Source organism: Epinephelus moara, chromosome 22, assembly GCF_006386435.1.
Source record: "Epinephelus moara isolate mb chromosome 22, YSFRI_EMoa_1.0, whole genome shotgun sequence".
Taxonomy (NCBI): Eukaryota; Metazoa; Chordata; class Actinopteri; order Perciformes; family Serranidae; genus Epinephelus; species Epinephelus moara.
Window position 1 is genome coordinate 21,436,849 of NC_065527.1, and position 25,945 is coordinate 21,462,793.

Sequence of the window (25,945 nt, forward strand, 5' to 3'; positions counted from 1 at the left end):
CAGAGTCATAAATGACTTGCAACTTTAACACCAATGACTCTTGGCTTCACTTGGACTTGAAGTCAAGCCTTCTGACTTGAAAACAGTTGGTTCCTTTCCCCCAAGCCCAAACATTAAAAAAAATTATGTTGTTTAAAAGTGTGCCTTCTTTTTATTTTGTTTAAACATAGAACATAAAGCATGCAACAACATACAGTATCACTTTAAAGGAAGAATAGTCTTGCATAGTCTTGTCAGACATTTTCCAATATGAGATGAGTTCAATGTAACAAGATGGGACAGAAACAAACAACTGGTTGGTGCTATATGCTATGAAAATGCAATAACAACACTACTTTTTTAATGATTAAGTTCAGTCGCTCTTAAATAAAACTACTCAAATAAATACAAATTTTGAAATGCATTCATATTTGTTGATTTAATATAATATTACCCTGTTGTTAAAAAGGCATCACATTTGGTGAGGAGCGCATTGTGACTTGTTTGGCACTCACAACAAAAGTTAAGAATTTGGGATCAGTGTGCGAGGACTTTAGACTAACTTGTGACTTGCAAAACAATGACTCTGTGCCACCTCTGCCTCCTGCACCAGGTATGATGTTCAGTCTTTATCTCAAGTGTTTAAAGCAGGCGAGAGTCTACTGTTGCTTTTAAAACCATCCAAACCTAATTCATCATTTCACATTTTATTTTTCTCTCTGTTACAAATGTATGACGATAACGATGGCACCTTTGTGTGTGTGAGTGTGTGTGCGCACTTGTCACAAATAATTGCTCTCGGGAGACAGAGCCTGGCAGCACAGTTGATAGCTGAACTAGTTTTGGTGTTATGTAACATATCCTGACAGCTCTGAATTCATCACTGGGTTTGGGTGAGTTAGAGTTCTTTAAATATGTTATTTGGGTGGATACATTATGTTTTAAACCCACTTTAATTTGTCCTTTGTATAAAATCCATGAGGTGCTGGACTAAAAGGTTTTGATTTGTAAAAGCAGCTGGTTCATCCGGTTCACAAGATCAATGTCTGCTTCAGTATGCTTACATGTTTGATTGCACGGTTTTCAGAAACTGTAGCCTCTTGTTTTGTGGTGTATGGGCGCTATAAATATCTCTCAGCCTGGTGGCAGTAACTCTTCAGTATGGCTGGTAATAACTCACACTATCTGTCTCCATGGGTGCACCCAACATGAAATAAAGGTCTATTTTAACAACCAACAAACCAAGATTACACAGACGAATCAACTACAGAAGTAAACACATCCAGTTTTGTAAATAGTTTCCCTCAAGAACAAATTACAAATGAGCATGGCGTTATGTATTATCTCAATATATTCTTCTATTTTATTGATCATAACAAAAACAATAAAGGACAAGAGGAAATGAAAGAAAAATAATCATAACATTTAATTTTGTAGACACTGTTTTTCTGCAACCCTATGGCAACAAAGGAAAGTATTTAAGGAATATTGTAGCCATCCTATTAATTATGACGCACTCTGCTGTTTACATTCAAGTATACAATAAAATCTTTAACATTTTGTGCTCATAATGTATACAAAAAGAAAGAAATTAACCCCAATTCCAAAACAATTTTCTCACTGTGTCTGTGTGATTTATCTCAAATATCCCTATTATTTAAGAATATCATTATGGTATATATAATATTTTATTTAAGAAACGACTGCTGACAGTGACCCTGATTAAGACCTGTGCTGGGCGCAACATGTTGGTCATTTGAAATACATACAGCCATGCAAAACAAAGACATTTTAATTATGCACAAATCTTACAGTGTGCCTGGGATTATTTTTGAAGGAGACTTGCATTTTATATTCTTATATTCCACCCATGCAAATAGCCTTTCACAAAATGGATCAAGCACAATATCCCTATTATTTAACTCAGTGATATGTAGACTTCCAAGAAAGTGCAGCTAAAGTAAACAGTGAAGGTCATTTTGTTTTCAGAGGCCTGCATCCTGCCCACAGATCAATCACTATTCCTGCTGCTGTCCACCAACTGCATGCATGGTTTGGCCACTGCGCATGCGTGCAGCAAGATCGCAGCCTCCTGTCCACTAGGTGGCGCTGCGTGCTGAGGCTAGAGCTAGTGTCAGTGCTGCTACATGTGACTTTGACATCAACAGAGGGTAAGCGCCCTCTGCATGTTATGTTACTTTACTTGTTTTATTTACAACATCGCTTAGGCAAGACAGACAGCACTCTTATTTAAAATATTAGCGTGCTTGAAAAGAGAGTGGCGAATATTTAGCCACTGCAACACAACGCTAATGATAGCTTCCCCACAAGCTAACGTTAGCTTAGCTTGTGTTGCCAGTGAAGGCAGGGCACCTTTGAAGCTAATTCACCAGCCTTGATTCATCTTGTCTCTGCAGCACAATGAGGCTGACCGCTCTCCTGGCGATGGCAGCCAGGGTTGTTGTGCCCAAAGATTACCGCTACGGCACCAACAGACCGTGGACACAGGCTGCTAAGAGGCTGAATCCTCCCGGGCTGAGGAGGAGGAAGGTGTTTGTGGAGCCTGTAGACTGGTCTGTGTTCAAAGGGGACACGGTGAGTAACGCAAGTCAAGTCCCAAGTCTTCATAAGATAATTGCAAGTCAGTTGCAAGTCCTTATAATTAAATATTTAAGCTGTGTGAATCTCAACCAGTTCAGAAGTGAATGCTACAATAATAATGATAATAATAATAATAGTAATAATAATAATGATAATGATAATGATATTAGTACACATTTTTATTTGTAAAGTGTGTTTCAAGACCCAAAGCACCAGATACAAACAAAAAAAACTAAGGCACACAAGCACATAACATTGTAGGTACAGATGGTGTTACAAAACAAAAGCATTTATTGAAGAGCACATGAAAAATTGCAGATACAGAAAGTGATATAAAACTTCAAATGTCCATTCATCCATCCATTTTAATTCCCTTATTCAGGGGTGGGGGCAGCAGGCTAAGCAAAGCACTGTGTCCCCCTCCCCAGCAATGCTTTTCAGCATCTCTTATGGTATCCCAGGGTGTTTCCAGGTCAGATAATATATATATATATATATATATATATATATATATGTGTGTGTGTGTAATCCCTTCAGCCTATTCTGGGTCTGCCATGGGGCCTCCCACTAGTTGGACATGCCCAGAAAACCTCTGGGAAGCGCCCAGGAGGTGTTATGACCAGATGTTTTAACCAACTCATCTGGCAACTTGCAACCTGAAGAAACAGAATCCCTCTGGATGTCTGAGCTCCTCACCCTATCTCTAAGGCCGAGCTCAGCCACGCTAAGCTCTTTTTGGCCACTTGTTTCCACGGTCTCATTCTTTCGGTCACTAGTAAGAGCTCATGACCATAGGTGTGGGTTGGGACATAGATGAACCAGTAAATTGAAAGTTTTGCCTTCCAGCTCAGCTCCCTCTTTACCACAACAGTCTGGTGCAGTGCCTGCATCACTTCTGAGGTTGTACCAAGCTGCCTATCGATCTCATGCTGCATTTTACCCTCACTGGTAAACGAGGCAGTAACTCTCTCCCAACCCAGAGGGGGCAGTTCACTGTCTTTTGGCCGAGACCCATGGCCTCAGACTTGGAGGTACTGACTCTCATCGCGACTGCTCCACACTCAGCTGCAAACTGCTCCAGTGCATGCTGGAGGTCACAGTGTGATGATGTGCCCAAACTGGACCCCTTCTTCCCCTCAGCTGCGCCTTGAGATCCTGTCCATTGATATCATAAACATAATTGGTGACAAGTGACAAAGTGCCCCTTGTCACCAAAGCAAAAACAGTCAGTGTAGAAGCACATAAAAAATTGTAACTACAGACAGTCATAAAACAGTCGCCATAAAAATTGCAGAAACAGACAGTGATGTAAAACAAAAACACTCGCCATAAAAGCACTTAAAATTGCAGGAACAGACTGGTAGACAAGAGCCTGCTATTTAAAGCCTAGTCCTCAGATGGCCAGGTCTCATGTAAATTAAGTACAAGTCAACGTCTCAACTCCTGATTCTCGTGACTTCTTTTTGTGAAGTATCCCCTCAGTCCAAGTCTCGAGTCTTCAGTTGTGGGAACTTTTCTGACTGAAGACCATGGTAACAGGACGGGATATCAGTTACAATGCAGACGTCAGAAGACATAGTGTACAAAAAATCATGTACAACACCCTTAGTTTAAATTTGTAGGAAGCTATGTGTACTTAGCTGGCTGTCCAACATTTTTGTTGTTCTACCACGTTAACATTAAACTACAGCTCTGACCCAGACACAACAGACCAACATCAAAGAGCTAGTGGCGATGGAGGCCTCACATTGCTTTTGTCTTAGCCAAAAAGTTGCACTTGAACACACCGCAAAGACTATAGCCAATGGCTCACTAGCACACACGTTCTGCGCCAGCGTGGGAGGAAATAAGACTTCATAGCAGCAGGCGCAGGCAGTATTCATCATTCAAAAAAGGAAACTGGAAGACTGACAAGACCAATTTGAGATGCTAGTTAGCCAGTTAAAAATAATCTTACCTAAGTTTGTTTCAATCTCACACCCTCTTGTCTTTATTCATTTGTTTGCTTTTCTCACTTCCGTTTCACTTCTCGTGCACTGAGCTGAACTGTCGATTAGAGTGACTTCAGTTCACTCACTGACGGGCTCCGCTGTCTCTGATGCCGATTCAGCATCCTAAATTGGTCATAAAAAAACTGACAAAAGGCCAACGAGTGCCAGCTGTGTGGGACACACCCCAAAAACTAAGGCGACAGATGCTTTCTGGCGGTCCAATTGTGTAAAATATACTACTTCACAAGTATGAGCTTGATAAGTACATTTCCAATGTCACAGTTGTTCAGTGGTACATCAGTTCAGTTTTAAATGAGCCAACTTTCAGGTAATATTTTCAGGAGGAATTTCAGTTTTTACATAAGACTTAACAGTTTTTCCACCATTGGTAACAGAGCTGATGTTAGTAATATTGTAACTACAGTTATTTTGATGTAGCCACATCTTTGTTAATATCATAAAAAGTAATGCTATGCATGGAGATCACCCCAACAGAATCTCGTGAAAGAGACTGTAAATACCGTTTTGGCCAAATTTGCATTGACAAAACTAATTGGTAGATGTAATAAGAGAATGCTTGTTCAACAAAGACTAATGTATCTGCTTTTCATTTGTTTCTTAGGTTGAGATTCTCGCAGGGAAGGACAAAGGCAAGATTGGAAAAGTGATCCAAGTCTTCAGAAAGAGAAACTGGGTTATAGTGGAGGGCCTGAATGCAGTAAGTAACTGCTCTGATGTGTTTCCCAGGCAAAACTGGAAACTGTTCAGTGTATCACAGCATAATTGGTGGTGCTGTTGCGAGGATAAAAAGTTGGCTCTTGCTGTTCTCTCTACACAGAGTGCTAATGCTCCAGTATTCATTTAAGCAATTTTTGGATACAGAGATGACCTGTCATTTATCTCATTTTACGAAAACCTAAATTTAACAGTAAGGTATTCACGTTAGTTACTACTGTAGCAGTGTCATGCATTGTATTTATTTTTTCACTCCACCAGATGGAGACAGATGTCTAGTCAAACTTCAAGGTGAAACAAGTTGACAGAGTGCACCATGAACAGCCATCTGGCCACCACCTGTCTGGTTTTTAAAGTCAGAACTATTGTTGTCTGTCACAGCATTACAGGTATATTGGAAAAACTCAGGATTACCGTGGGACCTATATTGTCAGTGAGGCTCCCATCCTGCTGCGCGATGTTACACTCATTGACCCCTCAGACAGGTACAGTAAACCACTCCACAAAGCAAGTACAAAATTGTGGCTTTGCATGTGTACACCCACCTCAGGACCTTAAGAATATCTGAAGCAGAGATGAGCAGTAAAAATCAGTTGTAATCATTTTTCTTAATGGTCCTCAGGTTTTCCCACACATTCATTTATTTGTGGCTGCCCGCCAGAATATCAGAATTTTCTGCCACGTGTTGGTTTCCATCTCTCTCTGTCTTGCTGTCTCTCTCTCAGCACACTATCGGGCAGCACAGAGAAGGTGAAACGTAACTGTTCATTAATTCATATAGAAATAGAACGCTCTTGTGAAACCAGATGTGTTCCCAGTAGGGTTTGGTTATTAAACTTTATTTTTGGCTTTTGCCTGAAGTTGATAGGACAGTGTTAAGCATGAAATGGGGAGAGAGAGGGGGGATGACATGCAGCAAAGGTTCATGGGCTGAAATTGAACATGCAGCTGCTGCAGCAGGGTCATTGCCTTTGTACATGGGACACCCACTCAACTCACTGCGCTACTAGGTGCCCCTAAACTCTGTACTTTTAAGTGTGCCAACCAAATTTCGTCTGTACTACCGAGAACCAATTCATGTAGTATCAGCTGGTGCCAAATTTCGTTACCTTAGAGTGCACCTTGTTGAGAAGGCTGGGTGAGACAGGAGTCAGAAGTGCCTCAAAATGCTATGAAGCCAGGAAGCAGGTCATGGAGGTTCGTTGGCTTCCCAGCGAATCGAAACTGTCGCTGTAGCACTTTGAGTTTCAGTCAATCTGGTCTATTTTCTTTCCTATTTTATTTTAGAAATTGCTCAGTATCACTGCAGTTTGTGATTGTGTTTTAAATCAAGTACTTATTCCACATATTTGTCAGTTATATCTAAACAGAGAGAGAAAGAGACGGGCAGACATGCACCTGCACACACACACACACCCACACATGGAAGCAGACAGACAGAGACTCAGTTCTCTGTGTGATTAGAAAAGAGCAGAGGAGCAGACTCATGTTGACTGCAGCTTTTTCAAAAATTACATTTTTGTGATGACAAAAGCAGTGATGTACCAAAAAAAGGTACTATTGGGTACAGGTACTGAATTCAAGGTACTGGCACTGGCATTGGGTTAAATGCAAACCATACTTTTAATGGAAACCACTCACCCCGTGGTCCAAGCAAACACTCTAACATGTAATGGCAACAACATTTGAACTGGCCTCTGCAGCCTACTCCCTGCGGCCTTAACTCAACTAACTGCTGCTGAGGGGAAAAATACTCATGAAGAGTTCCTGCCTCCGTTGCGTTCATCGGTTCACAGAGGGGACACAGAACATTCACAAAAGGACACACCAATGAACAAAACGCATGTCGGTATATGTTATGGATGGTCCACCAGCAGACGTTGGTCTGGCATGTTTTAATTGTGCGACAGCAATGATGTAATTAACGACACAGACAAAATAACCTGAGTAGTGTTTTAAACGGTTTTATTATTTTGCCGATGAGGTCATTATATAGTCCTCTGCACAGAACTCCCTGGAAAATGAGAAGGAAGTTGTGAATGAGTGAATGATTTCAGACAATGCAAGTGTGTTTGGGGAACTGTAGACTAAAGAAAAGAATCTGTGTACACAAGTTTTAATGTATTTTATTGTTGATCTTTATTACTGTGCATCTGTAATGGTTCCTGCATGCTTTTCCTTTACACTACTATTAAGATAAATGCTGTGTAATGATAACCTTCAGACAATTTTTTGATATTAAAAGACAGTCCAGCATTATTTACTGTAGATACATTTAAATGATCTTTGCTTTCATAACAGATTATTATGACTCACTGATATTGGTCTTCCAGGAAGCCCACTGAGGTGGAGTGGAGATTCACAGAGGAGGGTGAAAGAGTCCGAGTGTCTGTCAGGACGGGCCGAATCATCCCGAAACCTGTTGTAGAGCGACGAGATGGCATCGTGCCACAGCAGTGGAAAGGTGAGGGTGTCTGTGTTTTATTTTGTTTCTGTTGGAGTGGGCTTCATTTCAGTACCTAGTTTATTCCACGTCTAAGCTAAGAGTCAGCACATAAAACTGTTCATTTTTCCACCATATGCAGACTTGAATTGTAAAACTAGATGTCTGAGTGATGCAGTTTAATTGTTTTATAGTGGAAGAAACATTTCTTTCTAAACTAGAAGACACATGTTATGTGTGAACCGTAACCAATGTTGAACAACCATCCAACTTAACTGTACACCCTAAAGTCTGGGGTATTCTTTGTATGTAGTCCTGCATGTGACTGTTTTTTTTCTGGTATTACAGATGGTCCGAAAGACACCAGTCCAGAAGACACTCTAGAAAAAACCTTTGTACCGTCTCTAAAAACCCTGGAGGAGGAAGTGATGGAGAAACTGGGCATCCAGGAGACCAGAAGGCACCGAAGGTCCTACTGGTACTGACCAGAGAAATCAGAGACACTCAGGCCCTTTTGTGCTCTCCAGTTTTCACAGGGACTCTCAAGACACCATGTTTTGGTGGTTGAGCAGAGTGATGAGTTAAAAGAGACAATGAGGGTAAGATGAGTAAGGCTTATGGACTGTAAAAAAAAAAAATGGGGCAACATACGTATTGTTAGGGAAATGACAGCTTTGTAAAAATTTGAGGAGGTGAAACAGACCCAGTACTTCAAAGTTTCCTGACTGGGTACAGTTTCAGTTGTTCTCTCTTGTTTACTGTGGTATCATTATGTTCCTGTCTTTGTTATTGTGAATAAATGTCAAACATAAATTAAAATAATAGCTTTTATTTTGCTGTATACTGGAGGGTCACAAGGTTTCCAAACTTAGAGGGACACTGCACTCCAAAATGAAAAAACATATTTTTCCCTCTTACCTGTAGCGCTATTCATCAGTCTAGATTGTTTTGGTGTGAGTTGCAGAGTGTCAGAGATATCAGCTGTAGAGATGTCTGGCCTCTCTCCAATATAATGGAACTAGATGGCACTCGGCTTGTGGTGCTCAAAACACCAAAAAAATACATTTGAAAATCTCAACAGCAATGTCTCTTTACAGAAATCATGACCTGGTTACTCACGATAGTCCACAGACCCTGTTGTGAGAAATTTCATGTAGGAACTATTTTCTTTCTACCAAACTACACCCGCCAACTGTAACAGCATGCTGAAGGAAACGTGCATCTACTCCTGAACAAGAGGCACATGACAGTGTGAGATGTTAACATTAATGGCATCGTCTTTAGCTTAACTGTTAAGTTAGCTAGGTCAGTGGTGCTAGGTGAGCTAGCCCCTTCTAAAGGTTTGGATTTCACATATCAGGATGAACATGCAGTAATTTGGGAAGAGAAAATCTAAATTTTGCTAATTTTTTAACACTAAGAAAATACTTCCAGAACATTCACTGAGCAAGAATGAAACACTACTGATGAGATAAGAAACTTCTGAAAGAATAATATTGACTAAATTTGTATTAGAGCCCTCTTTAGGAGAACAGCAGTGACAGTAGCTTCTGTCCCAGAGAGAATAAATCATCTGACATTTAGCATTGCACAGTGCCTCTCACACACACTGCACAGTCTGCTTGATTTGAAAAGTGACATCATTCTTGGTATCAGCAGGGTTAATAATGGTTATGGTTGCAGCTGGTTTGGATCATTCATAAGGCTGAAAATAGCCATATTATTTTACAGAAGCCCAGACATGCTGCTCTCCAAAACTTAGAATCTGTGGACAAATGAGTCTCTCTTTCCAACGTGTCTGGGAAACAGTGTGCAGGAGGAAATGACTTGGGAGGAGGAGACAACACAGACTGGGTAGTTTCAACAAAGTTCTCTCACCTCATTTGACTTTTTATACACTGGCACTGCGTTGTACTCCTGTGACGTGTTCCAGTTTTGGCAGCAGGTTTCAAGTATGACCTCATCAGGTCATGAATTTAAAACAAATGAATTGAATCTGCATGATACACATTAAGGAAAATATTCACATATTGTTTGGTGCATACATACATCTCTGTGAATGTGGTAGATTTCACTTTAGCAGCTCTTGTTCACATTTTTAAATCTCAACTTTACATTACCCTCTTCTTTGGTGATCAGTTGTAGAGAACATGTTCCTAATTTATTCATCAACCCAAGCAACCTACCATTACAGCTTGCTTAGCTTTCCTGTAAATGACCCCTAGCGGCAGTTAATTCTCCCAAAATCAATCCCAGCAGTAACCACACCAAATGTCTTTCTTAAAGCGTTTAAAAATTAAACACATGCCTGTCTGCTGCGTACATATTTCCTGTGTACGGTAGCACAAAGTAAATACTGAGGGGACAATTAAGCTTACATTGAAGAATATTTTAAATGAGGATTAAAATGTTTAAAAGACATGCTTTTGTAGAATATCTGTGGTCACATAAAGGTGATTAGAATTAGAAGAGAGTCAACTGATACAATGAAAAGAGAGAGGTGACTTTGAGACAACATTTAACCCTCTATAAACCTCTATAATTAACCCCACATGTGTACATTGTTTGTGGCATTGCCAGAATATGCGCTGAAGCAGAGCCTCTTTCCGGAAATGTCCATGTGGGAATATTTTAAAAGTTAATTTGTCGTCCTAGTCTTCACTTTTTTATCTACATTAGTCTTCAAGATCTAAGCGTGAGTGAAACATTGTGCCTTTTTTTATAAGTGTTTCTGGCATAAAACTAATTAGAATTTGATTAGGATCAATAAATAAGATGAAAAGACCAAAATTATAACCTAGGAATGGAGATAAGGCTTTGAAACAGCATTTAGACCTTCATGTGAGGAGATGAAATGGACTGAATATATAAGCGAACAGTTGATTAAATAAGGAATATGTCAAATAATAAGAAATATTTGACCTTGTTTTCATGATTGGTCAAAAATGTCGATTCAGACTTAGTATTTCTACAACCCTGGCTAAAGCCTTTATTAAATTGTTTAAATGACTTAAAATAGCCCTTTGTAGCTATAAATATCCAGTTTTATCAGGTCTATCAAAAGGACGCCCAGTCTTCTTTAAGCTCCTCCGAGCTGCACATTTATATGTGATATATAAGGGAGGTGGCGAAACCTGATTTCTGTCGCTGGTTAACCACGAGTGCTGGTTTACTAAAAACCAGCATTGCCAGATCTCCATCTGTAAAAGCAGCTAACCTTGTTGCCAGGCAGTGACACCAAAAAAACGATGTGTCACAAATGTTTTAACTGCGTCAAAGTATCGTGGTGGCTCTCAGTACCCTAATTTCTGGTTAGCGCAGTAACATCATGCAGAAAGCATGGCGAGTCGATGGTTTGGCCTGTGAGTGGATGAGTGCAGCAGTTTTCCCAGACTGGTCCCTTCTGAACCAGTTTGCCTCTACCACTTTGCATCCAAGAGAGAATAAAAGCAGCTAGTCAGCGGAAACAGGGTTTTGAGGTTTTGCTTTTATGGGAGGAAAAATGATTCAAAGGCTGGTTCGTCTTTCCTGTCATTGCAGGAGCGTTGTGTGGATTTCAGTCTGGGATTACAACAAGGTGAAGTGTTACGTTGGTGAAGTGGAACCATTGTGTTGCTTCTTTTTTTTTTTTCCATTCACACGCACAAAGTGCAGATTTATGGCTGTCTTAACTCTTGCAGGGTAGACTGAGTTTTGAGAATGCTCGTCTTGTCATTTCTACTTTGTGGTGAGTTGACAGCGATTCTGGTAACCCAGTTAAAAATGAAACCACAGAACATGACTCAAGCAGAATTAAGTATACATAAAAATAAACTGCAGGCTCTGCTCTGTATTTTAGCTGAGTCACATTTGCTTCTCAGCCACGTAAACTAATGAATCCCACCTGGTGGTGTAGGTTGCACGTGTCACAGTCACAAACAATGCTTTGGAAGTCAGATTACAGTATGTAGCTTCATTTATTTCCACAAGAGCTCTTTGTTACCTATTTATGTCTTTATATGATCAGTGGTTGCAGGTTTGCTGGGCACATTTTGCACATTTAACTATGACTTCAGAAATTCAGCCCTGTCTGATAAGAGGTAGCATGAACTCTTTGCAGAAACAGAAGAGTTTGTGATTTCTGCTCTAACATCTCCAGAACATCTGAAGACACTTTAAAACTAAATTTGTGTGTTGCTCTTGACTCACTTGATGATCTTAGCTCAGCTACAATATAATGATAGTGTGTAATTATAGGCTGGTTGTTTGAAGGCTGGTGGAAAATGTAACGTTAGCCTGTGTGCAGATCTGAGGTAAGGCTTGCATGCATGTGTAACTGTGTTTGGTCTAATTCAGTCGCTCTCACTGGATTCTTGTATGTGACCTCAATATGTTACGGTAAAGGAAGGTAGAACAGAACTCTTACTTTTCCTGTCGGACTTGAATTCCCTCATCCAGACTCGATTTATAGGTTTTATCTTCAGTTTAATTAATTAAGTGCAGAACTTTTCTTTGCAGTAAAAAAGCTAAAATACTCTTGTGTATAGTATAAGGTACTGTATAAGACTATATTTCTGAGAATTACGGGACATGCATCTGTGCATTTAAAATCTCATTGAGTAAAAGAACGAAAGTATGTCATCATAAAAATGTACTTAAAGTACCAAAAGGAAAAGTATGCAGTAGTATTATGTAGAACAACCCCTGACAGCGTTATATTATTATATGTTGTACTCCTGGATTATTGTTATTGATGCATAAAAGCTTTTTTTTTTTTGGCTTTTTGCCTTTAATTGACAGGACAGTGTGAAAGGGAGAGAGAGAGAGAGCAGGGGGATGACATGCAGCAAAGGGTTGCAAGCCGAAATCAAACCTACGACCGCTACAGCGGAGCATCGCCTCTGTGCATGGGGCGCCGGCACCATCCACTACGCTACCGACACCCCAGAAGTATTTTAATCTTGATGCTGGTCTTGGTGAAGCCAATTTTACTGTTAAATACTAGAGGAAGATTACATTTGTACCTTCATATTTTCATAAAAAATAATGTTTTGTGTCTAAAATCTTAGTCTGCCAAGTGTCTCTTAAAGTTGTCAAATACATTTATTAGAGGAAAAAGAACAATATTTCCTTCAGACGTGTGGTAGATTTTTAGTATAGAGGAAAATATAATGAAAGTACTTGTGTGAAATACATCAAAACTGAAGTGCTGGTCTTAAGTAAATTTACTTACTGGTACTACACTGCACAAAAGAATTAAGGGAACACTTGAATCATAGATCAGATCACATCACATCACAGCACATAATGTGACTCAGTAGTGTGTATGGCCCCCGTGTGCCTGTATGCACTCCAGACAATGTATGGACATGCTCCTGATGAGTCGGAGGATCGTGTCCTGGGAGATCTCCTCCCAGACCTGGATCAGGGCATCAGTGAGCTCTTGGACAGTCTGTGGCGGTACTTGGCAGTGTCAGATGCACTGATACATATCGTCTCATAGGTGTTCAATTGGATTAAGGTCAGCGGAATGAGAGGGCCAGTCAATGACATCAATGCCTTCGTCATCCAGGAACTGCCTGCACACTCTGGCCACATCTCTTCACTTCATAGCCTGCACCAGGAGGAACCCAGGGCCCACTGCACCAGCATAAGGTCTGGCAATCGCTCTGAGGATTTCATCCTGGTACCTAACAGCAGTCAGGGTACCGTTGGTTCTGACATGGAGGTCTGTGTGACCCTCCAAGGATATGCCTTCCCAGACCATCACTGACCCACCACCAAACCGCTCATACTGGATGATGTTACAGGCAGCATAACGTTCATCACCATCATCTCCAGACTCTTTAACGCCTGAGACATGTGCTCATATCTGTGAAGAGAACGGGGCACAGATGGCGGACATGCCAATTCTGGTGTTCTCTGGTGAATACCAATGGAGCTGTACAGTGCTGGGCTGTGAGCACAGGTCCCATGGAGGACGTCGGGCCCTCATTCCACCCTCACTGAGTCTGTTTCTCACAGTTTGGTCAGAAACATGCACACATTTTGTAGGGCTCTGGCAGTGCTCCTCCTGTTCCTCATGGCACAAAGGAGCAGATACCGGTCCTGCTGCAGAGTTGATGACCTTCTAAGGCCCTGTCCAGCCCTCCTTGTGTAACGGCTGGTCTCCTGGTGTCTCCTCCATGCTCTTGAGACACAGCAAACCTTATTGCGACTGCACGTATGGATGTGCCATGATGGAGGAACTGGACTACCTGTGCAACCTGATTGGGCTGCAGGTACCGCCTCATGCTACCAGCAATGAAAAGGACACTAGCAGAACACCAAACTAGAGAAGAGTCAGTCAGGAAGGATAAGGAGAGAGCAACTGTCTGTGGCCACCACATGTAAAACCATTCCCTTTTTTGGGTGTTTTTTTGTGGAATGTCGTAATTTCCTCTACCATGTAACACATAAACTAAATACATCACATCATCATGATCTACTTTCTGTGATAGTCTATCAGACCCAGATCAGATACAGTATTCTCTTGAGAAAACAGTCACGGTCCATTTAGTTGGAATTCTGGAGCTTCAAATTATATGACATGATTTTCATCAGCAGATAGGGTTTGCCCAGTTGTCTTGAAATTGCAATGTTCAACTTCTTTTTTTCTTTCTGACCACTTTAATGACCTCTCTTCCATATTGGCTAAAGCAGCGACCACAAGAGGTAATAACAGGATGACAGCACACAGAGTTTCCTTTGCTGAACATTGCCGAGTACGTCACTTTTAAGACATCATAGGTGACCTGTCCGAGCTAAAGTTTGCCAACATTAGCCACCATGAGCTACTGGTCATACCAGACCAAGTAACGTTGTAGCAACAAAACTCCTGGGTGTGTTGAACTGAGTAAGAAGAGTTTTAATAGAAAGCTGAAGTCCTGATGTCATGTCCGAGCAAGCCTCTGTTCCACAAGCTTCTTTTAGTCAGTGCAATCTCTCATTCAGTATTTCTTTCACAGGCCTTTCTGAAAAACGAAGTCTGGTCCTGGGGTTTACTTTCCTTTAAGACAAACTGGCATTCACTACAGTAGTTGGTATTAGAAACTGAAACATTTGTGATTTTATCAGAGTGATAAGGGGTAGTGTAGTGGTTAGAGTACTTGTCTTCCATGCGGAAGGTCCAGGGCTCGAATCCTGCTGGGGTCAACGTCAGCATACGGCCGCCTAATCAAATGGGATCAGATTAATTTGAGCCAAGCCCCCCATGAGAGCGTATCTCAAGCCCGTCATAGATGGGAGATTCCAGACGTGTCCGAACTAACCACAGACTCTCGACTTGCTCTTCTGTCAAGTCATGACTGGTGAGGGTCTGGGACTTGGGAAATGCTGTTTGTTAAAGGCCACTATAAACATAAAATATTAAATAAATAAACAATATTAGACTGCTTTTTAAAAGCTACTGTCCTCATCTCAACATATGAAGCAAGACACATGACACTGGGGCGGCTGTGACTCAGGAGGTAGAGTCGGTTGTCCACCATCAGCGGAATATTCCCCGGCTCCTCCAGTGCACGTATGTTGAAGTGTCCTTGGGCAAGACTAGAAAGGTGCTATGTAAGTGCAGATCCATTTACCATTAACATACTGATCACAAAGTCAAATGTTCGAAAACCGTTCCAAATTCGTGGGCTTTGGAAAGAGGTTTCACTTCAGCTCTCTATGTTTATATCTTCCCTTAAAAGTTACGTATTTTCTCACTGAAAACGGAAGTTCAGGGTTCAGTCTCGAACTTGAACACCACAGTTGAGAAAACAATCTCACCACAAGGTGCATTTAGTAGCTGTTCTGCAGCTTTCCATCTTATCACAAGATCTTCGTCAGCGAGGTGTTCTCTGGACTGACCCTTTCTCTCGTTGACGTTTCTGTTCTAAGAAAGGCCTTCCACTTCAGATGACAACAGAGAGGGTGATGTATTACAGTGAGCATAACTGCTGACTGGACTTGACTCAGTCTGGGTCACTATGCCAGTCAGTCAAAGCTGGAACATAAAGCACGCCTCTGATCTTTGTCTGCTCTCTGAGCTTTGACATTTCCTTCCCAGACAGTCCTGTTGGTATCTGGGTGTCAGATTCCACAGATGTGAAGCACTAGCCGCGGCTGCTGAGCCACAGGACGACTTCTACAAAGCACCATTCACCCTGTCTGCAGAGGGCATTGCTGCACACTTACCTTGACCTTATTCATCGTCTGCATGTCTCTGTTATATACAGTTTAAACAGGTGGCAAGATACAGTAGTCAGCCAAGAAGATAAATGATGAAACTATACTGTGTGTAACTCAAAGTGGGCACAGGTTCAGCTCGGCTATAAATCTTACACTTTACTGACTGACTCTGGTCGGTGCTGCACCGCTCCATCCCCACTGATGACAGGACCAAAGATGGATTATAGACTGAGCGGAGCGGACACCTGCTCCAGAGTCCCAATTGAAAGAGTAAAGCTGTCAATATGCTTCAAACAGAGTGGCTGTCTGCACAGTGCAATCGCTGAAACAGTGGGCAGGATTTAAATTTCTCTCTCAAACTTTTTTGTTTGATGAAGTGCAACACCAGTTATGCTTTCCAGGAAACACTGTCTGAAAGTGCGCATCGTTAACCCCTAGGCACGTCACCAGAAATTTAGTGGTCTATACCAATGCCAGTGAAATTCCATGATTCTCGACACCTAGTTTGACACTACGGTAGGAAACAAAAACAAAACAATAAATCCCATGTAGTTAAACTTTCAAGTCTCTGTTAAAAACATCTAAAATATATTTAGTTGGCACTTCCATTGCAAGGCATGAACAACATAAACAGGCCTCAAGAAAAAACCTTTCTCTATTTAAGGCTCAGACATACTTTCCGCATTGTACATCTGCGGAGAGCTATGGTTGCGTGCATGCCATTTGAGTCATAGTACAAGTGATGGTCCGCTTCAGCCCCCAACAGTAAACAGGAGGGCTGGGAGGTGAGCTTACAGTGGGTGAAAGTGAAACTAAGAGGATGCTGCTGGATCAGGAGTGAATGTCTGTCAATTATTCAAGTTAAAACTAACTTCATGGTGGGGATGTGGCTGCAGCCGGCCTGACAGCAGTGTTTTGGACTGGAGTGTGGCGCAAGAGATTGGAGCATGGGCAGTTGGTGCACTTGCTATGTCTACAGTCTGTGTGGGCCTAATAAATGGGCTGCTTGCAGAAGTCCGCACAGAGGTCCGTATGGACCCTCACAGACATGGGTGGATGACGACATTTACATCACGCGAACCCTCACATGGACGCAGAAACTACGAATTGGCCCTTACAAGTCGAGATGAAGGTGTCACATCTTCCACATGTTTTTTTTTTCTGTGCTGGTTTTGTTCTTCTTCTTCCTTCGGCATTAATCAGCAGACTAGAACACTTGCAGGCGTCCAGAAGAATTGCATTCTTCCAAGTACCGTCATATTTTCAGAATTTTGGCATTAACTTGGTACCAAAGTATTGGTTCTCATGACATGCCAATAACCCCCATATGAACAATAAGCATGTCTTGTCTCTCTCTTTGCAACCCAATCACTGGAATAAATGTTATTGATGTTAATGTATGTTTCAACAATGCTGTGATTGAGTTTTGGTTATGTTAAGTACAGAGACCACTTGGTTAGGGTTAGGTTAGGATCATATTTGGATTAAAATACCTGTTTTGTTGCAACAGACATGGCTGGACATGTTCCAAGCTCTCATTAAAAAATACCTGCTTTTGTTGCTACCAATTTGTTTAGTTTAGTTGTTTTCACATTTGCAAAAAAATACAAATTACTAAACAGGAATGTGATTGAGAGGTGCGATCAACCCTCAGAGGGGCTTCATCAAGATTCTTTCCAAGATAGACTTTAATCCATTTTTTTTTTATTATTATTTTTTATTTTTATATACTTTATTAATCCCCGAGGGGAAATTCAATTTTTCACTCTGTTTGTCAATTACACACAGGTCCGAACACACACATGCACAAACAGGACCTATACATGCACTAAGTGGAGAGATGTCAGAGTGGGCTGCCCATGACAGGCGCTCTGAGCGGTTGGGGGGTTCAGTGCCTTGCTCAGGGGCACCTCGGCAGTGCCCAGGAGGTGAACTGGCACCTCTCCAGCTACCAGTCCACGCTCCATATTTTGGTCATCTATGGACTGAGCTACTGCCGCCCCAGTTAGTTAATAAAGAAAATTATTCCAAGGATGGGGAAGGGAGAATAATAATTCATAAGTAGAACATTAGGGGAAAACAGCTGGTAATGTGCTTCCTTCAACTTTGGTCATTTTGAACATTTCTAAACTTTTACATGGATGATTCACAGTGAAAAACAGTGGGTGGGGGAGGGGTGGAGGTGTGGTCAAAGGGGCCCATTGCTCAGTTTTACCCAGAGCCCCCATGCACATTAATCCAGCCATGGAAAGGACAACAATTGCATGTTTCATTGCTCTTTAACAGCATTCATAACCCTATTGAGCTTGTCACTCAGTAGTCAAATCTAGTGACTACCAACAGTTTAAAAGATAATCGATGTAGTGTTTGTTTAAAAAAAAATCTATTTTTATTGTATATTTGTAACTTTTTTTCTTTTTGCAGCTCTTTCTGGATGAGCTGCAGTTAATGACTTCTAAATTGTGACATATTGCACTGAGTTAATGGGTCTCACATCAAATGCTTGTGTCAAACACACCCTGCAGATTGAAGTTGTGAAGTGACAGACTGAGCAGCTCCTGCTGTGGGCTGTCACACTGCAGGGACTGCTCCTCTGCAGGATGTTGCAAACTGCTTGTGATACAAAGTTCTTTACGGTGATTGAAGAAGACCAATGGTCCATTTAACTGATGTAGAGGAGGTGTTAGTGTCAGCTCCCTCTCCCTCCTCCGTCAGTATAGGTGACTGTGCTGCAATATCAGTACCTGCAGCAGCATCAGCAGCAATACAGTGCTGCTGATGCTGACTCCAAATGACGCTCAATGCATTTGTCGTTTCCCTGCAGGAAAAAAACCCCACATAGGTCATCTCTCTTTACTTCATAGCCTATAACATCGGTTATTTTCGATGTCATCCCTCCCAATCGCCCTTGACAGGCATGCGCCATCTCCATCCCGATTGTTGGGTGAAAAAGTGGGCAGTTCAGGATTTCATATCTGGCTTCACTTTCACTCAACTCCCTCCTTTTTTCTCTCGGAGTCGGTCGGACAGCAGCTCCAACTCCTCTCATACCTGCGCAGAGCATCCAGAGCCGCTTTCCTCCCAACAGGACAGTCGCACTGCAGCAAGCTGAGCGGAGCTGACGGAAAATACTTTTTACAGCCGACAAGTCAATCCATCCTGCATCAGCTGAAATGCTGCTGAGAAGAAGCCGGTAGGTTTCTCTTTGAGCTGCTGCGTTAATGATGCGCAGTTGATGCGGTCTGAGTTTTTTTTAAATGTATAATGTCATTTTAAATTAAGGTGTAATTTAAGAAAATGACCCTCTTCAGCAGTTAATTGCATCACAGTAGTTGCTGTTCTCAGAGGAGATCCTGAAATTGTGGCCAGTAGATCATTTTCTCCTCTAAAAATGTCCCTGTGAGGAACTGACGCACTTAGTTAAGTATAACTTTGTTCTAATTGGCTTTGCGCTTTTTTACTTTTTGGTTTTCTTGCACATCACGAACCCCCACTTTGTTTTAGAAGAGCATGTTGATGTGTTTAAAGGCCTTTGCATCTTCTACCTTCTCTTTGTCAGTCCTCATGATTGTTTAAGAATTGTAAGGTGCTGTGATGATTTTTTTACACAGGTGAGAATGAAAATGTGAATGAAACTGAATGAAAACTGTGTCAGCATTGACTTACTGTCCTCTGCGAAACCCTTATGTGATCCAGCCACTGCAAAACTGCTTTATTTTTTTTAATTTAAATGCTGTTTATTTGTGGGAGTAAAGCATAGATGCTACTGAATTTGAGCTCTGAGAGATTGTTGCTGTGCCCTGCAGGAGACACAAGGAGTCAGCTTTTTGTCTTGAGTGCACATTTAGCCTCCTCTGTTCATCTTCTTCACCTCAGGGTTCAGGTAGACTTCATTAATGGACAGGTAGAGATGTCGTAAGAGAGAGCTAGCAGACTTTCAAGGATCCCTCTCTTAATTTGATGGTCCAATGGCTCTGTGGTCTTATATTAGCCAGTGGGGCAAGTCAAACTAAAAGCACTGAAATGGTTGTCTTGTCATTTCTGACTAAAATGTAGCCCTCCATCACCTTATCTTTAAAGTAAAACAAACAATGTAAGCGGTTGTCCTTGTTTTCAAAAGATCCTGACTCTGACTGTTGATAAAAGTGTGATTTTTTATGTGACCTCAGAACTTAAAAGTTTTACTTTCAGCCTACTTGCCAGTTTTTAAGACTTGAGGCCAATCAGAACAATTGTGGCATTTTTTCTTATCATACTAAATATACTCTTTGGGTACAAATGAGTTGAAATTGAATTTCTGAAGAGAAAATTCAGCTCTGTAATTCATTAGATGCTCTCTTAATTGGCTGTGAAGGTGTGGCACATGTTGCAAACCAGCAAGGTTGAGGAAACCTACAGCTGCAGTGTGGATGAAGCTGTAACAGTTTTTGTGGAATAATTAAACTTCTGTCCTAGTTTCGGGCTCTGAATTGCTCACCACATCTTTAATTTCATTCAGTGACTCAGTTTTTCACAATAAATGATGAAGAGAAAATGAAGTGGCCGTTCAGCCTGGTTTTCAGGGTAGTAAATGTGAGGCAGGGCAGCACAGTGAAACTGCTGTCTCTCGGGTTATTTACAGAATAATAGTGCAATTTAGTTCACATAATTATCTTGGCTCAGCATGAGCCTGGAGGGGATCATGCATTTGGTCGTGTGTACATGTGTGAGTGTGTAACTGTTTGTCTGCAGCTAACCTTGCAAACTACTGGACCAATCAGCCTCATATTTAGTGTTCACATGTATGACTGAATGCTCAATGATCTTTCATGGTTGCCATGATTTATAGTTTAAGCTTTCTGGAAATGGTCTTAGCTAAAAACAACAAGCCTTACCGCCTGTTACAGACATCCATAGAAAAGTTTGGGTCGTTTTGAACTGGCGCATCTGCAGATTAATTCCATACCTGATACGTTATGATCCACCACAGTTAGGCACAATACGAGATAAATTAGTCCTTGCTTTTGTTATCTTTGTTGCCATCTTGTTGGGAGCTGGGATGGACAATTTCCATCCATCGTACAGCATCATCATACCACACCAGGAATGTTTCAGAGGCAGGGGCATGTTGCCTGCCTGATTTTTTTTAGATTTGCAGATTTTGTTGATTTGGTCATACTTCCTTGATATTTGTACTTCTACCATATTGTCTATTTTAATTGTCTTTATAGTTATTATTTCCTGATTTGTTGTGCTTTAGCCAAAAGACAAAGTTAATACCATGAGAAGTCCTGTTATGAATGACATGGATCAAATATTTATCGTTGTGTTTTAATCGTTAGAAATACCTTCATCCTCATAATTATATTTATCTATATTCCACATACAGCGCCTATTAGCAGGAAACCTTGATCTACTCCGAGCAATGCGGCGTGGCTCCATCAAAAAAAGACAAGATCTGTATTTTTATTAGCTTCTGGGACGCACTGCAGCTCGTCTGCTGAAATTACAAGAGTTGTCTAGAGTGGCTGCGATCAGCTCGGGCGGCCACCTGGCGGAGAGCTGCACTCTATTAAGTGCACTTTTCTTGTTGAAGAAGTGGTCACTTTGAGTTATGCCAATAGCAAATCCTTTAGCAAATTTACTTTTTAGTTACACAAAGGCATGCTATAGCTTGTTAAGTAGCCTCAGCTAGGGTTTAGCCAGATTCACGGTGTATGTGTCCACAAACTGCAGACTAAGAACCAAACCATAGGCTATCATTGTCTTTCTTAAGATCAGGCTAGTATCAGTAGTAAGTATCATAACATTATGGCATGTTCTGGCCATTCTGTTCTGGTTTGACTCCATGTGCATGAATTGGCATCCAAGCATCCAGTTCATGAATCCATGAATGCTTCAGAAGGACACGCCTTCTTCTTCATTTTTCTTCAGTCCCTTACTTTCTGCTGTCCAACTTGTTACTAGTCTGTAGTTGAAGCTGAAGTTAAAAGTTTATACAAATACGTTTTGTGTTGTGTCCCCCATACCTGTTTATTCTATTTTATTTATAGATCTGTATTGAACATGTTGTAAACTGTGGGGTTTAAAATTCCACAATATAAACTGGAGTCAGGCAATTTTATTTCCTCATAAATAATTAGTTAATTATCTTAAAATAAATGATATAGTCAACAATGTAAAGTTGTGTCACAGTATATGTCTGATTGTTTGTGGTTAAAGCTGAGGAATGGACTCACTGGTACCATGAAGTAATGAATAATGTATTTAATGCAGAGTCAGCAGCCAGTTTTGCATCTGTTGGGAAGTAGAAGCAGATTTTGGATTGCTAAATGTTGGTGTGGGATTAGTTGACCTCAAATTAAGGAGTTCCTGATAGGAAGATGCAGTTTAGTTTTTCATTCGTTGCCCCCACTCTAATCAGTCTCTGGTTTTTCATTGTTTGTAATGGGCTTGCCACACACAGGCTGTGGTCAGTCCGCAGAGCTGCTGAGTCAGGTCTGAGATCAGGTGTTTGTTTGATCTTTCGACTTTTTCCAGGCACGTTGGGTGGTGAATCATATGGTGGGTGGCTTTTTTCAAATTGGTCATCTTGCTGGGAGTCAGACAGTGGGTTTACTGGAGATGTCTGTAGGTTTGGAAGGTGGGATGAGTCCTTTGAGTGAGTGCAGCTCCTCGGATGTGTGGAGGTGTTCACGTTTGATGGTGCAGGGAGTTGGAGGAGTGGTGTTGAGTGAATAGTCCCTGTTAGGTCAGACCAATGTATTCTCACTCCCAACTCAAACTATGACACTATAGTCACCCCCATGTCAATTTTAGATGCCCAAGGACAGTGTGTCACTTTCCGCTCATTACATGCAATGTCTCTTTAAAATAAACTGGTTTCTTACAGGAGATGTGCAGTTTCCGCTTGTTAAATGCATACTGTCTCTTTTCAAAATAAACTTAAACATAGGTTTACTTTATTTTTAGATTTAGGCAATAAAAGTACTTATGTTTAAAAAAAAAAAAAAGATCAGGGTTTGGCTTTAAATAAGTATGTTCGTTACTAATGAAACGTAATGTGACTTAAGATAAGTTAAAATAACTCAACATCGACCTTTGTTCTCATATGGGACACTAACAGCAGTCTCCTAGGTGAAAGTCCTGTCTTTGTTTGACCCATTCTGTCCAGTCTTTGCAGACTTTCTCCCTCTTTATAACATGTCAGTTGCTCAGAACGTTTAATAATGACATGGCGCGGTGCATCTCATACAGCTGCTAAAGGGTGCCTTGGTATGACGTACCAAACGCCAAGGGCCACGTAAGCTAAGGTTACACTACATAACTGTCAAAGATTGCCATACTATTCAAACTACACATATTGCTGTCTTGTAAACGATGTGCATGGCACAAGTTGCATGGCTCAAACTGAGGGGGAGGGATCTTACTATTATATATCAATGTCAAAAACGTGACAAAGTAGCAGTCCGAGTAAGTTATTACGCTAATTACTTACTGACACGTTGGGAACAATAGTTCACCTTCTACCATCTGTCTCTCTGTTGCTTTCACTGTCTTCCTCTTAAACACAAATACACACCTTGGAAAGTGCAGCGGCACCGTTTGTCTTCATCATCAGTCAATGTTGTGCATTCTCATCGGATGTAGCTTGCCAACAAAGTACCCCATAGAGATAGTATTTTTTTTTAGCATTTTACTATGCTAGATAGCTGGGGAGCATCTGCGATACATCGGTGAGCCCCTCAGCTTGCATCTTTGAACAGTTCACACATACACCTTGATTTGTGAGCGCCGAGCCAACATGATTGGGTAACCACAGTCTTGAGTTAATGAATCTGAAATCTAACAAGAAATTGGAGATGTGTGGAGGAAAAAAGCAGCAACAGAAACTGGCAGACAGAAACTTATACCAGAGTGGATTTCTATCTCTTTAAAACCGCAATTACTGTTCATTTTAGGAGATCCCTACTGTACTTTATCATAGACTCATTCCTGCCAAAGCCAGTACCAGCTCAGCGCACCACAGAGCTTACATAAGTCAGCCTCGTGTCTCTGTCTGTTTGACCTGCTAAACTGAGATCAGGAGTTATTTTCCTGCTTGTTGATGTTGAGAGGAGGTTTGCCTGAGTTAACCTTGATGCAGTGTACTGCAGAGGCCACCCACAGGATGTAATGAGGCAGCTTTAGTTGTCAGTGCAGCACTGACAGGGATCTCAACATCTGATTTCATGTTTCTTGTTCGCGGTGATTTATTGCATTTAAATTTAAGATGACAACGTTAAAGATGTGCTGTGGGCTTCATGTGGTTTTGACTCATGTCAATCTTCTTTTGCTTACTTGTATGTTTCTGCAGGAGGAGGAGGAGACTGGATTAGTTCTGCTTGTGAATAATGCAGTGGCTGCAGTTTCTAGACCTGTAAATGCAGTGGGTGGCATTGATTTTAGCTTGACTTGTCTTCATTGTTACCCTCATTTGAAAGAGCAGAGCTGCAGAGTGCCTGGTGACGGGCGAGGCCAAAGACTTTGTGATCTAAAAAAGTCACAAAATAATCAGCAGCGACCAGCATTTTCTCCTCTGTCATCAATCTGAATGCACCAACTCAAACACAAGCACACTCTCACAGCATCAGTGATACCATTTGAAACAGTGTGCAGTGTCTTAATGTGGCCTTTTGTACAAAGCCTGCTCCAGAACGGTTCTTAGTGGTTTAAAACTTCCTTTTCCATCCTTGAAAAGAAGCGAGAGAAAGGAGAGAGAAAAAGCAAGCGAGTGTGCCAGTGCCCTGTCCTTTAATTTTCCTCCCGGGCCCTTTGTGAGGGAGTCGGCCCGAAGTGAAAGCACAGTGTGCAGCTGTCCTCCTGGCCCACTGCTCGCTTTTTGTGAGACGTTTTCTCGTTAAGAATACTAATAGTGATACCAGCCCTGTGGAGTCTGCCCAGCTGGCTGAGGAAACAGACAACAATTATTCTGCCATCAAAGAGGGCCATTTAATCTGACACAAGTTAGCGAGCTGTGTTTGTGCCGATGTGTTGGATATACAGATGCAGGAAAGTTTATCAGTGCTTGTTCAGCGTTTGGCTCGCTTCTGTGGGTCTGACCTTGGTAATATAAGGCCTATTAATTTGTCTTTATTTACTAGAGTTTTTTTCACCTTGATCACATGTCTGCTATGTGTATGTTTAGACGGCTGAATGGGGTGTGAGTGAAACGTGCTGCCATCATATGTCTGTTTATTAAAACGTCATTTTGACTTAGTGAATGAGGCTGGCACACACACACACAGACACACACACACACACACACACACACACACACACAGTATCTCTTCTGTGCGTCATTCTTTTCAACATTTGTTCATCAAGAGAGTGATTTAGGAGCTTTTATTTTAGGAGTTTTGTTGTGTCGGTGGCATCAGCAACAGTCAAACAATCTGGGACTTCTTTACAAAGAGTTTTTTCAGTCCTAAAAACTGCTCACTTACTTTTTACTGATACTACTACCACTTTTCAGAGGGAAATATTGTTCTTTTTACTCCATTACATACATTTCACAGCTATAGTTACAGGTTACTTTTCAAATTAAGATTTTACATGACAAATAAATGACCGGTTTATAAAATAAAAAAGTTATAATTAGCTCCATATCAACCAGCCACAACACTGAAGTGCTTCTAAAGTAGAAATAGACACATTTTTTTGCTTTAAATTAATATATATATATATATAGCTTTAACATGATATTACATATATATATATATATATATATATATATATATATATATACACAGTAAATGTTGGTTGCACAATGTTGTCTCTGCGACAGTTAAACCACTTGAAAAAAGGTTTGCATTGTATGTTTCTGCAAACCACAGATACATTACATTTATTTTCTAACAGATATGTTGATGATGCTGGTGAAAGTTTGGTTATGTTTAGGCACAAAAACACTTGGTTATGGTTAGGAAAAGATCATGTTTTGGCTTAAAACATTTAGTAGCACAAAAGCCGCTGGAAAAGCAGGGAC

At 41.1% G+C, this 25,945-nt stretch overlaps 1 protein-coding gene across 1 annotated transcript; it reads left to right on the top strand.

Annotated features, from left to right (window-relative positions):
- Nucleotides 1-2,073: 2,073 nt before the first annotated feature.
- On the top strand, nt 2,074-8,571 carry mrpl24 (mitochondrial ribosomal protein L24). Its single transcript, XM_050035283.1, has 6 exons — nt 2,074-2,150; nt 2,397-2,574; nt 5,194-5,289; nt 5,688-5,791; nt 7,640-7,770; nt 8,098-8,571. The coding sequence occupies exons 2-6, from the start codon at nt 2,401-2,403 to the stop codon at nt 8,232-8,234; spliced, it is 642 nt and encodes a 213-aa protein (XP_049891240.1). The 5' UTR covers nt 2,074-2,150; nt 2,397-2,400; the 3' UTR covers nt 8,235-8,571.
- Nucleotides 8,572-25,945: the final 17,374 nt, after the last annotated feature.

Bases quoted from the DNA above. Each gene is read 5' to 3' on its own strand.
- mrpl24 (XM_050035283.1), top strand. From the start codon at position 2,401: ATGAGGCTGACCGCTCTCCTGGCGATGGCAGCCAGGGTTGTTGTGCCC. The intron at 2,575-5,193 runs GTGAGTAACGCA...TTTGTTTCTTAG, and splicing joins CTGTGTTCAAAGGGGACACG to GTTGAGATTCTCGCAGGGAA. The intron at 5,290-5,687 runs GTAAGTAACTGC...TGTCTGTCACAG, and splicing joins TAGTGGAGGGCCTGAATGCA to CATTACAGGTATATTGGAAA.